The 16,843-nt window shown below is 30.4% G+C and overlaps 1 protein-coding gene across 2 annotated transcripts in view; it reads left to right on the top strand.

Moving 5' to 3' along the window:
• The first annotated feature begins 705 nt into the window (after positions 1 to 705).
• slgA (proline dehydrogenase slgA) overlaps positions 706 to 16,843 on the top strand; it is a 58,902-nt gene continuing 42,764 nt past the window's right edge. For both annotated transcript variants that reach the window (XM_065507634.1, XM_065507633.1), the window contains exons 1-2: positions 706 to 903; positions 7,235 to 8,012. In XM_065507634.1, the coding sequence (XP_065363706.1) occupies positions 7,440 to 8,012 (573 nt within the window). In that variant the 5' untranslated portion in view covers positions 706 to 903; positions 7,235 to 7,439. The remainder of the gene's footprint in view (positions 904 to 7,234; positions 8,013 to 16,843) is intronic.

The following is a 16,843-nucleotide window of genomic DNA, read 5'->3' as shown; positions in this document are numbered from 1 at the left end:
AATTCAAATCGCTAGTGCAAATTCTTAACAATATGCAAGTAAATATGCATTTTGAAGTAAAATCGAACAAAATATTTATTATCGATAAAATGTGGCCTAACAAATCGATGTCATTATATTCATCCGCCCTCCAGTCATAACTTAAATGTTTAAAAATAAAGTAAAGAACGGTCTTCATTTGTGGAATTTCGGATATTATATTTTTAGGACTGGGTGATATGCGCAAAATGCATGTGGCTAGACTGTGAACAACTTTTTCTTATAAACGTAATAATTAACAACAACCAAACATCATCATCATTATCATGCTACTAACCACAACAACAACATGTATTGCATTAAAGCACACAATCACGAGAGAAACCCAAACGAACGAGCCCCTTTTACCCTTGTTTTTTTTGCCATTTTTGCTTCTTTTATTATTATTTTTCTGTTTTGTTTTTGTTATAATAAACACATGACTCGTTTTCTCTGGCAAGAAAAAGCTAAATTTGTTGTTGTTTTTGTAAGACGAATTCTCCTTGGTGAGGAGACATCATGTAGTCGAGTGACATTTTTTCTCAAACTGCCATAGACCCAGTGTTAAGTGCTCGCAGAGACAATCATCATCATCAATTTTAACGTTTCGTGGGGCTTTTCGGTTTTTCATACAGTTTTGTGGTTGTTTTTGTTGCTTTCTGGTTAGGAGGTAAATGCGGCGATTTGGTTCCTTAGTCGGTTTAGTAACGTTCTAGTTGTCAGTTGTCGTTCAGCGTTGAACGGACGACGTGTGATTATTATATATAATTCATTCTTCCTTCTCTCGTTGTGTGTGTGATATATTAACTCTACTGCGGTGTGAAATTTAAAAAAAAAAATATTAAATTAAATATATTAAAAAATAAACAGCCAAAACTGTTTAAGGTATACTTACTCTTTTCTTTGATTTATTATTAATTTTTTGCTGGTTTTCACTCGGTTTCGTTTCATACATACATCAATAATCCATACATATATAATTATATACCAGATTTATTTATGTACATATACATAATTTTTATGTATGTACTACTACTTTATAATAAAAATTTAATTCAAAGCGTTTTAATTAAAATAAAAATTGTAAATTTGAGCAGCAAATTAAATGTAAACTAAATAAAAAAAAACAAGTAACATTTTAGAAAAAATTTGAAAAAAAAAAACGAAAGAATTGGTATAATTAAAAGTGAATTTGATTTTTTTAAGAGTGTGGGTTTGAAAAAGAAGCTGAACACGCATTTTGCAACGTTTTCATTTCTATTAAATTTATTTTCACACGAAAAAACATTTATTTTTTCTGCTGACTGTGAGTGTTTGTTTGTGTGATGTTTTTTCGATAAAATAAAAGATTTTTTGGTTGTGAATTGTGAACAAAAATCAATTTTATGTGTGTTGCGAACGAACGAACGAACACATGCCAAACATTAGCAAAAAATTTCAACAAAAAAAAAAAAACTTTCTAAAAATATACCTACAATAATTTTTTTCAGCATCTTTCTTTTATTCTGTTTTCATAATCAATAAAAAAATACGAAAAATATAATTAAGAATAAATTAAAAAAGTAAATATAAATAAATAATAATAAAAAAATCAACAAAATTAATTCACAATAAATCGGTATTCACAATTTTGTTAATACGACTACGAGTTTCAAAAGCAGGACCTGAAGAAAACGATAAATAAAATTAAATTATATAATCTCTGAAAAAAAAGTTCGAAAAAGAGCAGCGAAAGCGTGACGACAACGACGACAGAAGTTATAGAAAATAAAATACAAAAATAACAAAAAAAAAACAACATTAAGAAAAAATCCGGCATAAAATCCATTGAAACAGTTTATACACCACACATTCATATTCGTACATCCACCCATTCGCTCAAATATATATGTTGTTGTACATACACACAAACCTACATCACATACAGACAGACAGACAGTGTTTAATGAAGTACATACAGGGTGTTTTCACTTATTTCCATTCTTTATTTCTTTTCCAATATTAATGACGGCTGTTATTGTTGGTGCTCTCTTTCTATCCAACATTTCTATGCACTCGCTGTCAAATAACGCTTGTGATATTTGACAGTTTATTATACCCTTCACCTTGAGTGGCAGGGGTATATTTAAATAAGTTTCTCATTTCCTTTGTAATTTCTACATATTTCATTTGCGACCCCATAAAGTATAAAGCCATGTCTGTGTGTAGAAATCAACTTTCCGTAGCCCCCTGGATTTACACATCAATATATCCGCTTAGTCCCGGTTTGATTTCTATTTAAAATCGAGAAAATCGGTCACAAATGGCTGAGATATAAGAAAAAAACACGACTACTTCGATTTTTGATCTATATCTTTATTACTAAGTCATTACTACATACAATATGGATATCAAATTATAGATATTTCAAAGACCATTCCAACTACGTATATAGGCCTTATTCGGACCTACAATGGGTTAATGAGGAAAATAATTTTTTAACCCGAATAATCAAAAGTCGGACTTTGAGCTAACTTAAAACTAACTTATGATCAATCAGAAATAAGTCACTAGTGACTAAAGCTGGGTTTTCGCATACATCGTAATCAGCGCCGATAACGAAAACTGAAAAACGTTGGTGTTCGTCACCGTCTCGTTTCTGAATTGTTTTCGTTTCAGTTGGGTGCGTTGCGGCATAAAACAGAAACGAAATTTTTTATTTTGGATGTCGAGAATTTCATTATTTTTGACAAAATCTATTATTTTTTTCTCTTCCAATAAAGAAAATTAATTTTTTATTCATTTTGATTTTCTTTAAATTTGAAATAAAAAACAACCTACTTGAAGTTGTTTTCGTTCCCAATTTTCGTTGCTGATTTCTGAAACGGAATGTATGGAATTTCGTTTTCGGTGCCGATTACGGTGTATGCGGAAACGTAGCTTAAGCTAGCTAACTCATTTTCCTTGTTAAAATCTATTTTCAATGTAATGTCCGTTGAATGATTTAGCTTCTTATTTGTCTTTACTCTATATTATGTTCGTTTATGCATCAGCTTGACTTGATTTTGGGTTAGGTCTGCATCTGCTTTGAGTGAGCAAAAACGTTAGCTCAATACTATATAGAGTCACACAGATAATAGTATGTACCCCCTCTAAAATTGGAGATTAGGAACAACCCAGGATTTCTGATCGATATTTTTGCTTGCTTTTGCAAGGCATGGACACAATGTCAAAAACAAACTAAAAAAAAGTTCTGTTAACTTTTCGGTTATTGTACTTTTACAGTTGAAACTCAATCTGACAGCACAGATACGATACCAAATAGAGATCGGTACCTTTTAAAAATAAGTAGATTTAAAGAAAAATTAATATACGGAAAGTGTTAAAAACTTATTTTGTAAGCAAATTCTTAAAGTAATTTTTAGAAAAAAATTTACTTTTCTGTTAAAATGGATAAGAAAACAAAGGACATTTGCATCTAAATGCGTGAACATATTTTAAAATTGAGAAAAGGTGGGAATTCCTTGAGTTCAATTGCTAAATTTGTTGGAAGTCATCATTATAAGCAAAATAAATAGAAAAAAGCGACTCGACTTCGCACGAATGTGCTTTTTAGCGATGAATGCAATTACAATTTATTTGGTTGTGAAGGGAAACATAAAATTTGGCGCAAACCTAATGAAGAGCTGCCACCGAAGAACCTCATTCCAACAGTTAAGCATGGTGGTGGTTTGGGGCTGCATGTCGGCGAATGGAGTGTGGAAACAAATATGGACCGATTTCTTTACTTAGGTATTTTGAAAGATTCCGCAGGACAACGACCCAATGCACACTTTCCATGTTGTCAAAGAATGTCTGCTCGAAAGAACTCCATTAGCCTGCCCAATCAATTTGTGTATTTTATAGCATTTCTCTATATTATCAAGTTATTTTGCTTTTATAACATCGTAATATCAGAACCAGATTGTATTTATTAGTCATTGATATACTTCGATCAAACTATGGATACGTGCAGGTGGTTTCATTGGACCACCTAATCTATACAGCTATACGGTTAACCTGGCATTTTATTCCATATGGTTCAGTGAAGAAACCACCATATAAAGGGTTTTCTAATAGTACCATTTTATTTGAAAGATCATTGTGACAACAACATACAAATACAGATATGAATCTGCTGATTTCAGTAATATGGCAATATAAAAGCAAACAAAAGAATGGATGGGTTTGCAAACCATTGGACGGACAATTGTTGGCGAACGTCAAAACCGTCTGTTTGATGACAACGATCAGAAGAATTAATTTTTTGTGGATGCATTGTCACCTGGTCAATCTCGTGTGGGCTGGCATCGTTCTATATCCCATTCAGATTTAAGAAAATATACTATTGGGATATTCACACGGTCTACTATTTGGTCATATTGTCATAATGTCCTAATATATTATGTTAGTTTAATAAAATTTTTGTTGTGTTTCAAACAAAAAAGTTCTAAACTAATAAGACTATTGTTTTGTCACAAAATAATACTTTTTTTTTGTTTAAAACACAACAAAAACTATTATAATATATTATGTCATTATGATAATATGACTAATAACAGACGGTGTGAATAGCCCATATGTATATTATAAATATTAGTATAACTTTATAATTTGTGTGCTTGTCTTTCTATAGAAATGCATATTGCAAGCAAATAATTTTGTATACAATGTTCTTAATATTTGTTAATATTATTAGTAAATTAAGTTTAAAATACAAATTTCTCGAGTTTAGATAATAAACGTTAAATTTTTGTTAATTAATCACTTGATGACCACTTCATTAGCACTTTAATCAGTCATGAGGGCAAAGCATATTTAATATGTATGAATACTTTAAGACATTTAAATTTTTCTTTCATTATTAACACTTTCAATCCTACTGTTTAAGTATCTTAAATGTTTTTCACATTTTATTTTTTGAAAGGTTTTTTGTTTTTTTTTTAGTACAAAAATTGATTTTGCTGTCAAGCTTTAAAAATATCAATTGTGTGTCAATTTTGTGTTCATAAATTCAAAAAGAAAATTTTAAAAGAAAATCCCAGACAATTTACTAGTTGTTACACAAGTCAGCCAGTGAGTGAGAGGTTCCACACAAGAATCGTGTGTTATTTTTAATTATTTATGTTGAATTCGCCGCAATATATACGAAGTCCTGTCAATTACGGAAGTTTATTCGCTGCTTCTTTAATCGCTGCTTTCGTGTGTGTGTGTATCAGTGTTGCCACTTCATGTGTAATTACACATATTGTGTGTAATTTTAACTTGGATGTGTAGCCCATGTGTAATTGAGTGAATGTGTAATTTATGTGTAATTTTAAATTCCAATTATATCCAAAATATATTGTCAATGTATGTATTTTATCTATATTTTGGATTTTAATTGAATGAATGACTTATGGATTTCAGATTTCAAAACCGACTGAAATAAATATGTACATTTATATGAGGGAAAGTAGCTATATCCTCTATTTTAGTTGATAAATACAAATCCAGTATCTCTAAATGTATTCATATTTATTATATTGTACTCGCTTGTTACTCAGTATAATGGAATTATATGTACTAGGAAATCCCGGTGGCCGAAATTCAAAAACAATATGTTTTATTAATATTGGTGGACAATAACATACTTAAAAGTGTACCACAAAAAAACGTTTGGTCTATTTATATATAAGATGAAGATATGAATCAAGTTTGAACTAAATTAACATTAAGGTTTGCAGAAAAATACGATAAGTAATTTGGAGATTGCTATGTTTGGTTTTTCAGATGGATATTTCGGCGTTTGTGATAGTTTTGTTTGCGTAATATTGGTAACAGAAACTAAATTTTAGTTTATATACATATAAGACTTTTAACATGAAAAAAATATAAAACAACAAATACTATTCAATAAATGTACATTTTTACAAGTTATTACAAATTGTTATTGGAAAAACGTTAATTTTCGTTATCTTGGAAATTAACGTTTCTCCAATAACAATTTGTAATAACCAAAATCGAAAATTTGTATTTTTATAATTTTAAATTGTTTATAGAATAAGGGTAACGGTATTTACAGATAACGGTATAAACTATTATATCGGTAACGGTAATTGCAGTTATTTCGGGGTAACGTTAGCCAATTTTAAGAAAAAAAAACAAGAACGTAGGAATTTGTGTGAGAAAAATTTATTCACCCCTATCGGCAATAACATGTGAAATTTTGTTCCCATGAAATATCCATTTCCCTCGAAGGGAAAATTGCTATCGGGAATATCACGATGAACTTTACATTCACAATAGTTGATTTTGTTCGTAGCAGCTGTTTATTGTTTACAAAATTCCATCTAAAAATTTCACAACAAGGGGAATTTTTTCACGTGAACAAAGTTGATGAACAAAAAAAGGAAAAGGGAAAATATTTCATGTGAAATATTGATTCGAGATAGGGGTGATTTACAAATTGTTTCCAGTTATTTTTTATACCCGTAAGAACCGTTTTGAGTTTATGATATTGTCTGTGTGGTTTCTGGTTTGTGTTTTAAATAATAAACAATAAAATTGACTTACTATTTTGGAAGCTTTATTTCAAATTTATAACTACAAATTTTAAAAATATAAACGTTACAAGATTTTATGGTAAAGTATTTACTGGGAAGGAAAATGATCAGAGCTATAATTTTTAAACAAATAGTAAAAAATATTTATCTTTGAATCTGAAAACAAAACTGATTTCAAAGCACTTAATATAAATTAGAAATAAATTAAAATGGACATGATTAATAATTGTTAAAGGCGTATTTGGGATTGACATATTTGACTGATCTCAAGAATTCATTAAATTAGAAAAGTTCACTAAAAAATCCAATTCCTAGATAAATTAAAATCACCGCAAGTGAAAATTGTCCATTTACAATAAAGTGAACGTATTTGGTCCAAACATCCCAGAGTTCACTGTGACAAACCTTTTATATTCATGACAATTTAGACAATTTCTCCTATTGAAATCACGAAAATTTATTTACATGTGTAATTTTTTCTCGTATGTGTAATTTTGGCATGAGGCATGTGTAGTTTATAATTGTCTTGGTGGCAACACTGGTGTGTATGTACATTGTACAAGGAAGAGAAAACTTCTCAGAGAGTTTGTCTGTGTGTGTGTGTACAAGGAATTGTAATTTGGTAAATAAATTAATTCTCTTTTCAAATTTAGCGTAAATTCGAATTTGTGCGTATTAAATTTACAGCAGAAGTTTTAAATTAAATCCAAACCATAAACAAAGAAATTATTTGTTCCTTTTACTTCAAGACAAGTAAAACCAAATAAAGAAAAGCAAAAGCAAATAAAAATTTATTAAAAGAAACAACAAAACTCAATTTATTTGAAAAAAAACAAAAAATCCTAGTGCGCGTGTGTAATGGCGTTTTTGCGTTCCATCTGTGCTCAACGTACAAATTTAGTTTATAGTTATAGTGGCAGTAGTTCCAGTAGCTTTGGTGCTGGCAAATTTCAATACATTGCTGGCTCTAAAGCTTCAACAAGTTGGTCGGGCACCGTTCGACAATTGAGTCATGATTCGAAGGACAATGCAAGTGAATTGAATTATCAGCAACGCTCATCAAGTCATTATTCCACTCATAATCGTTATAATCAACAACAACAACAACAACTATTATTAGCCAATGCTCTCTTTACACCCAATTTTAATCAACATTATCATCGCGTCCATACAAATGCCAGCAATTCTCAAACTGTAGCCGCCACCCAAAGCATTACGGATGACGATAAAGTTTCGTCTGTTTCGAGGAAGGCTCACCGTAAGCAAATCCCCACACCAAATGTCCCCGAAAATCCCCAACGTGATCCATTGGACGTTAGTTTCAATGATCCTATTGCGGCATTCAAGAGCAAAACAACATGGGAGCTAGTACGCGCCTATCTTGTCTACATTATTTGTTCCAGTGAAAAACTGGTCGAGCATAACATGAAGGTAAGTTTTAAATGTTTTCGTTTCTATTTATATATTTTTTTTGTTATTATAGACACTACACAAAATTTGTAGCCATCAGGGAAATATCGTTATGTTGTTGAAATTGTCTGAAGATTAAATTCAGGGGGTTATTGTGAATGATTTTATTATTGACTCCAATTACATATTCACATATATCATTCATTTATTCCACCGGTACAGCACCGGATACTAAAAACTGATGAATTGACTAAACGACATTGAGAACATTTCCAAAAATGCATCTGAAAATTGTATATGCATCATGAATGCATTTTTGAAACAAATATTTTTTAATGATTACACAGGTCAACAGCAGAAAAAAAGGCTTCACTAACCACTATATAGATTTGATGCAAAAAAAATTTGCTATTTTCACGTAAAAATATATTTTTTGCTTCAATTTGTTATTCTAACTTCGAAACTACTGAGCCGATTGAAAAGCAATATATGTGTGAAAATTTGTGCATAGCATGGGGAAAATGTTTTCAAAATTCAATCAATCTAAAGAAGAACATTAACTACTCAATTTTATGTACATATATCAAACAAACAGTAAACATTTGTGTAAATGAGCGAATTGACTTATTTCTGAATAAATTCGAAAAGAATTAATCGATTTTTATGATCGATATCTCATATTTGTTGCTATTATATATGGGTTTGCGATAAAGCAATAAACTTAAACAATTTCTTCCGCTTTCGATTTTTCATGAGTTTTTTAAAACACAAAAATTAGCTATTTTCACGTAAAAAATATATTTTTTGCTTCAATTTGTTATTATAACTCCGAGACTACTGAGCCGATTAAAACGCAATATATAAACGGATTAAAGGTTATGTAAATCTAAACTTTTCTAAGTTTATTTTAATAATATAGGAGTAACCCTTTTTAAGTTATCATTAATAATGTGGAGAAACGTCTAAAAAAATTCACAATTAAAAAAAAAAAAATGTTAAAAAAAACTTCTCCCTAGAATTTAAAATTTGGACCATATTTGTACTACTGGAACCACTATACATCAAAATTGTGTAGTGGTTTAAAAAGCCTCTAAAATTTTGTTGACCTGTGTCCTGGAAAATTACATTCTGATTTATTTACACTTGGTTTTCAATTAATTTCAATCCAAAATCCAAAACAGACTTGTTCTTTGGGTTATTTCCGAAAACTGTCATAGAGAGTCAAAAAGTTCACAATTTGCCGTCTTCTAGGCCAACGACAAGTTTCTTATATTAGAACTAGAATTTTTAATAAAATTTACGTTTCAGTTGACAATTTGCGGCGAACAGTTCTAGAGAAACTCACAAAAAAGTGATTATTTTCTAAATAACGGACTCATTGTCTGTTAATCGTTAAGATTCTCAAACTGAATCTGTATCTAGTTTAAACAATAACAAATCGATATCTGGGCTTTAAATTTTGTTGAGTGTTTATAATAATTTTATTTTTTTCGTTTTTGTATGGTATAATTTTTACTTTCAGTTAAACTTAAGTGTATTTTAATTTAATTATATTATTTGTTTGCCGCTTTCGTTTTAATTCAATTTCATACATATTATTTGAAATTCTTATAAGATTTTATACTGGAGTTATTTTGGGATCAAATGCCCAAAATAAACTTAAATATGATCAATGATTTGATATGTAAATATTATTACTTTGCCCCAAATTTGTAGATCCATATGTATGACTTTTGCAACTAATTGAATTTCTCATACTTTTTTGTCAAACGTCAGCAGAATAATATTCACAGGTTGTCAATAGTTCTGCTAACATTTGAATAAAAGCAAGGAGAATTATATGATCCAGAGGGAAATAAGAATGTTACCCCCCAAAAACGAAAAGTTTTCATATAAAAAGGAAAAAAATAAAAATGTGTAACAAATTTTAATTAAACAAGTAAGAGAGCTATATTCGGCTGTGCCGAATCTTATATACCCTTCACCAAATTATACTTCAAAATAAAAATTTCAAATATTTTTAGGTAAACAAAATTTTTTTTCCAAAGTTGTTTTTTTTAAATTTATTTTCGAATTCTTATTTAATTTTTTTTTTTTTTAAATTTAATAAAAAAAATTTTGTTTTTGTTTTGGAGAAAAAAAAATCGGGTAAAAAAATATTTTTTCCGCTTTTGACCCATTGTAGGTCCAACTTACTATGGTCTTTTATACGTCGTTGCAAACGTCTTTGAAATATCTATCATTAGATATCTATAATGTCTATATTAATTACTTAGTAATCCAGATATAGGTCAAAAATCGAGGTTGTCCTGGTTTTTTCCTCATATCTCAGCCATTTGTGGACCGATTTTATTGAAGATTTGGATCCCGAAGATATCCAGGGTCTTCAGAAAATTGATGTCAACAAACAGACGGACAGACAGACGGACAGGGCTTAATCGACTCAGCTATCTATAAGGATCCTGAATATATATACTTTATAGGGTCGGAAAATTATATTGTGAAAATTACAAACGGAATGACAAACTTATATAAGGAGTGAGATCGAAAAATTCTTAACACACGTTTTTCATTACATTTTTTAACCCAAGTATTATTTGAATTTTTTTTTGATCAAGTTACCTTTGAAAAACATGTCAGTTATTATGTGTAATGTCAATTATATTAATTTTTTTTTTTTAATCTGATTAAAATGAGTGACCAGAAAAAAGTGCGTACTGAAATTATTAAATATTTTCAACAAAACCCAACTTGGTCTTACAAAAAGTTGGCCAAGCATACAAAGGTCTGCCGTCAAACTGTTTCCAATGTTATTAAACAGTACCGGGAGAACTTGTCAGTTGATAGAAAACCTGGTTCAGGTAGAAGGAATGGTCCACATGATGTTTCTAAAGCCAAAAAAATAGAACGCATTTTCAAAAGAGCTCCCAACACATCCGGTAGGAAAGCAGCCCGGTTAGCTCAGTGCTCGGACTATTTGGTACGAAAAGTTAAAGCTAATGCAGGTTTAAAAACATACAAGGCTCAAAAAGTTCCTGACAGGAACGCTACTAAAAATTTAGAGGCCAAAAACAGAGCACGGAAATTGAAGTCAAGTTTTATAAAAAAATATTCTTGCTGCATAATGGATGACGAAACGTATGTTCTGGCAGATTTTTCGCAACTTCCAGGTCAAAAATTTTATGTTGCTGATGCTCGAGGGAATGTTGAAGAAAAGTTTAGGACCCAAAAGCAGACAAAATTTCCCAGAAAGTTCTTGGTATGGCAAGCAATATGCAGTTGCGGCAAAAGAAGCCACTCATTTGTTACAACGGGCTCTATAAATACCGAAATTTACATCAAGGAATGTTTACAAAAAAGGCTGCTTCCATTCATAAGACTTCATAATGTGTCCACTTATTTTTGGCCTGACTTGGCATCCTGTCACTATGGCAAACAAGCCCTTGAGTGGTACAAGAACAATAATGTGGTATTTGTACCAAGAGAGGCAAATCCTCCAAACTGCCCGGAGCTAAGGCCAGTGGAGAGATATTGGGCTCTTGTTAAAAGAGAATTGAAGAGTACAAAAAAGGTGTCCAAAAGTGTGGTAGATTTTAAACGGAGATGGACTACATGTTCGAGCAAAGTGACAGAAAGCACTATAAAAACGTTAATGGAAGGGTTTCCGAAAAAGGTTCAAAATTTCATCACTAGTGATTAAAACTATAAAAATAATTTTTTTTGTAAATTGTAATAATAATTTCAATCAAATAAAAAAAAAATTAAAGCTGTAAGTTTAGTGGTTTCTTTTTTATAAACATATATGTATGTTAAGAATTTTTCGATCTCACTCCTTATATCCTTCTCACGAAAGTTAATGGTTGACCTGTATCCGCGCCTGTTCTAGTTGTATTACAATTACTGAATGCTTCAATTAATATATCAATAGTCAATTTAATTTTACCTAAATAAAATAGTTATTGCCAGTAAGTAAAAACATTAAATTCATTAAATTACTTTAAATACCCTGTATTTATTTGTTGTTTGTTTTTGACTGCTGATCTTAATAGCAAGATTAATAGACAAATATTTTACTGAATACTCAATTTTATAGACAGTAACTAATGTGCAAAGAGGGGTTTTAAATATAAAAACAGTAATTAAATACAATTGTAAAAAAACCTTGCTACCTTGCCACAGTGAAGATCAAAAATAGCAAATTAAATTGATGGTTTTAAAAATAAACATAAAAAAGAGCAAGTGATATTTGTATTGAAATTTATGTTTAATCATCATATCTGTTAAAAAATTATTTGTATAAAAGCTGTCAGTAAAGCTATATATTGTTTTTAACCTTTTTTGTGTTCAACCGATATTTTAATCAAAGATTTTGAATACATTTTGTAATTAATTTGAATCCAATTTAAGGGTTAGTTCCGAGTGTCTAAAAAGGTGTAAATAAAATTGGCTTATCACTAAAGTGGAATGAAAAGAAAAACATATAAACAAACTACACTTTAGATTGCAAACGGACAATTGACTCTTAAATAGATTACTTCTGGTGGGTAAAATAACTACTTTCTAAAATGCAGTACAAAATAAAACTTTAAAGTGACTTCAACCTAGACTACTTGGATTCACTATCACAATTGACTATACTCTAGATTAACTGGAATTAGAGTTTTTCTTTTCCCGCACTTTTTCATTTTCCGGGAAATCGAGAATTCTCGCCTACAACAAATTATTCAATGTTAAGAATGTTGATTTCGTTAAAAAGCGAGAAATGTCTTTAATTTTAAATTGTAATTGGATACAAATATAAAAATCCAATAAAAATTTAATATAAATAGATAAACTGACTCGATTTCTAATTTTGGTTATATAGAAACCTTTGTCATTTGTATCGGAATGTCTTCAATTTCCATTAGATTTTGTTCTAACTTCGTTAAATTCCAATTAATTATTTTAACTCGCAAGAAATAAATATTTTTTTTTTAATTTTGAATTGGCAAAAATTAAATAAAGATGTTAATTAAAACTTGAAAAAACCCAATAATATTAAACAAAGGTCAATTTCACGGAAGGTGGTGTTATTCCAAAAATTTTCGTTTTACTCTGTGAAAAAGCAAAATACTGAAATAATTCCTCTTTCGATCGGAATAGAATTCTGTGACAGCCCTGAACATTCACGAATTTTTGGAATAATTTGAATAATGAACTTGTTATTGATATTTGGGTTAAATCTTTTTTGTTGTATGCATCTTCTGTATTTGTTTTAGAGCTTTAAGCATCTTTTAGAGAAAGTCATGTTCAAAAAACATCACATAAAACTAAGCAATATAATTCTCGGGAATTCTTGAACAATTTCCTGGGATTTCGGGATTGAAAAACTCTAATAGGGATGTATAAAATAACCATTTGCACTACAAATAGTACAAAGGTGTCAAAAGACCCAAAAATTTATAATTTGGAGTTAGCCAAGTAAGTGATCAGACATTGTGAAAATTACTGTCTATTAGGATACATTTGCGCAATTCACAATTGGTGTCGTAGCGTTGTATCGTTGTATGTCGTAATTTGTTTTATTAATGTTTTGTTTCGAAAAATTACTTTGAAAAATATTTATGACATACAACGCTACAACACTACGACACCAATTGTGAATTGGACAATTGACTATTTGTACAATTTTAGAAGAATAACCCAACAGTAATTGTCACTGATGTCTGATCACTTGGTTGACTCCAATTTATATAATATATGCGCTGTTTGTAGTACAGAGAGATGTCAATTGGTTACTTTATACATCCCATGTAATCTAGCGGAAAATAAATTTTTGTTTAAACAAACACAAACTGCGAAGCGTTTTGCTTGTCTGCAGTTACACCCAGAGTCTCTGGCGGGAATCGAACCCGCAACCCTCAGATTAATAGTTCAGCACACTATCGACTGGTATATCGGGGCTCACAGTTTGTCAGGAACATACTCAGAAAATGGTTAACTCAACCATGAGAACTTATGTTGAATATTGTAAGAATTGACAACCGTGTATACGTAGCTTAAGTAACTTAGAGTGTATTTACTTTAAACGTTTAATTTATAGTGCATTTTAAAAAGTACTTAATTTACCCAAAATAGTTAATTTATTGGAGAGTAGTCGGAGGAATGTTTGTTTACAAGCAATCGGTTATTGGACTGTCTATGTGATGTTGTTTTAGCCAGTAACCAGTTAGGTATGTAGTAAGATAACTGGGGCCGAATTACTGCATTCGTGATCGAATTAATTATCGTATCGAAAAATAATTTCGATATCGTAATTATAACAAAATGTACTAAATTTCATGCTCGATATTGAATGCCGTAATCTCAAATAAGAAAATTACGATTGGATTGATAATTCGATCTCTGACTTTATGTAACCGGCATGTGAATCCAATGCATTGACTACTTCAGACAATCTCATTGTCTGAAATTCCTGTTACATGTTCCTGTTAAAATAACTAGTCAAGTAGCTAGTTCTCACCCTAAATGATAGTTAAAATCACTAGTTCAGGACAGTCTCCTAGAACGGCTGGAAATTGTGTTAAATGTATGTCAAATCTACAACATTTGTTATTTTTTTTTCAATGTTCTCAAAGTTTTCTTCGATACTGTATACCATTATGGTAATACAACACATGTATGTATATATGAGTAATTATATTGCACATACACTATTGCATATTTACCGGCATTTATCCATGTATTTTATTTACTTTATAAATAAATATTTACTTGTTTTCTATACTACATACATATGTATGTACGAGTGTGTATGAATGTTTGTACCAGCTAAACCAGAGTGAGTACATTAGCGAAAAAGCTGAAATAGAAAAAAAAATGCTTACAATTCAAACGAAAGTTACTAAAGCGTAAAATGATAAAACAAATTTAAACATCAGCTCAGAAGACGAGAAAACGAACAGACAGACAGACAAAAAACAAACTAAGAAACAAACTCAGAGTAACACAAAAAAAGTGGAACAACTAGACGCTGAATTTAGTCTTAATACTGGATGGATGTACGAGCACGACTAGATGTTTAGTTCGATGAATGATTAGTATGGGTGGGAAGAGAACGGAAAAACCGGTAGAGAATCTAAACATGCATGTGGTGTTTGAACTACAATTTAGATACATTCTCACGTGATGATTATTAAAAAAAAACAAAAACCATTATACTTTGTAGTTGTACCCCATAAATGTATTATGTATGATTTACGTCAATGTGGTGAAGGAATGAGCAGAAACTAAAAATACTTTTTTCAAATGAACTCGTAATGTACCTACTAGTGAATTGACAAAAATAAAATGAATATTAATGTGAAATAGTGTCTAAGGTGGATGGCTAAGAAAAAAGTTCGACCTTGATATAATATATATTGGGGTATAAAGCTCATTCTGTTTTCAAACTAATTGTAATGTTTATAAATTGGCATTATTTCACTTTAGCCTTCTTCTAATCTAATCTAAATGATATGAAAAAGAATACAGCAATTCATGAAATTATGCCATTTTGACTATCTTGAGGACACAGCCTGGAGCGAACCCATAATACACCAATTTTAAATTCAAAATCTGGATACAAATAAAATTGTAAAAAATGTAAAGTAAATTTACATATTTTACATTAACAACGTATTGCCTTATTGGAAAAAAACTATTTATTATGAAAAAAACAAAACATGTTCAGACATTATTGCCCAGTAGTCATCTCACAAAAACAAAAATGGACAATATTCACAAAGATAATTTTGTACTTTACATTAATTAAAAGTTATTTTTTTAAAATTAATTATAGAAATATGACAGCAGGTATTCGATTAAAGAAGCCTTAAGCAAGGTTAGGTTAGGAAAGTAAATATAGCCTTGATAAGTTAGGTTGGATTGAGCAAGTTGGACTGAACTTGGACAGGTTCGCTTAGTTTTGCTTAATTCAACAATTTAGTCTTTCCGTATTGGGATCTGAAATCCATTCCATACAAATTCAGCAAATTGTACCGAAACAGGATAGTATTATCTACTATCTATGTACATGATTACATCCAGTTATATTTGTTCTATGTAATTAAATCGAATCGGTTTATAAGTTTATAGAATTTCAAATATTTGTATCCCGAAAATGATCAATAGAAGATAGAAATGATCACATTACACAATTCAGAAACCAACATGTCGAACGATACAACGAGTCTAGTTTTCATATTTCATTCTAGCCACAATTTCATTTTATACTGAAAGCTAAGCTGCTTACAGATGAAACTTTGAAATCCAGAACATTACTAGAATGCAGAAAGGAAATAAAAGCCTTCTCAACATATCTGAACCTAGATATTATGTGATGATAGCCAACGTAAAGTCTGAAGAGCTTTTCAAGATTTGTTCCACTATATTTTATTCATTTATTTCATAATTCCGCGATAGCGACATTATGTACGGAAGTGAAACTTGGTTACTATCGAACACCATAACGCAAAAACTACAGGTATTCATTAACAAGTGCCTCAGAATCATATATTCTGGCCTAACAACATCAGCAATATGAATATCTGGAACCTCACCAACGAGGAACCCATACTAACACAAATAAAATGTAGGAAATGGAGGTGGATAGGCCATACTATCAGAAAGAATCCTGACAGTATAACAAGAATGGCGCTAGAGTGGAACCCTAGAATACATGGAAACGCACTATACTCAAAGATCTAGGACAGTGCAATCTTACATGGGAAGATGCGAAAACAACTGTAAGATGGAGATGCTTTGTGGAAGATGGAGATGCTTTGTGGAAGCCATATGCTCCGAAGAGGAGTAATGAAAAAAAACATAGCCTA

Source organism: Calliphora vicina, chromosome 4 (assembly GCF_958450345.1).
Source record: "Calliphora vicina chromosome 4, idCalVici1.1, whole genome shotgun sequence".
Taxonomy (NCBI): domain Eukaryota; kingdom Metazoa; phylum Arthropoda; class Insecta; order Diptera; family Calliphoridae; genus Calliphora; species Calliphora vicina.
The sequence above is the reverse complement of the archived record's forward strand: the minus strand, read 5'-3'. Positions and strand labels throughout refer to the sequence as shown.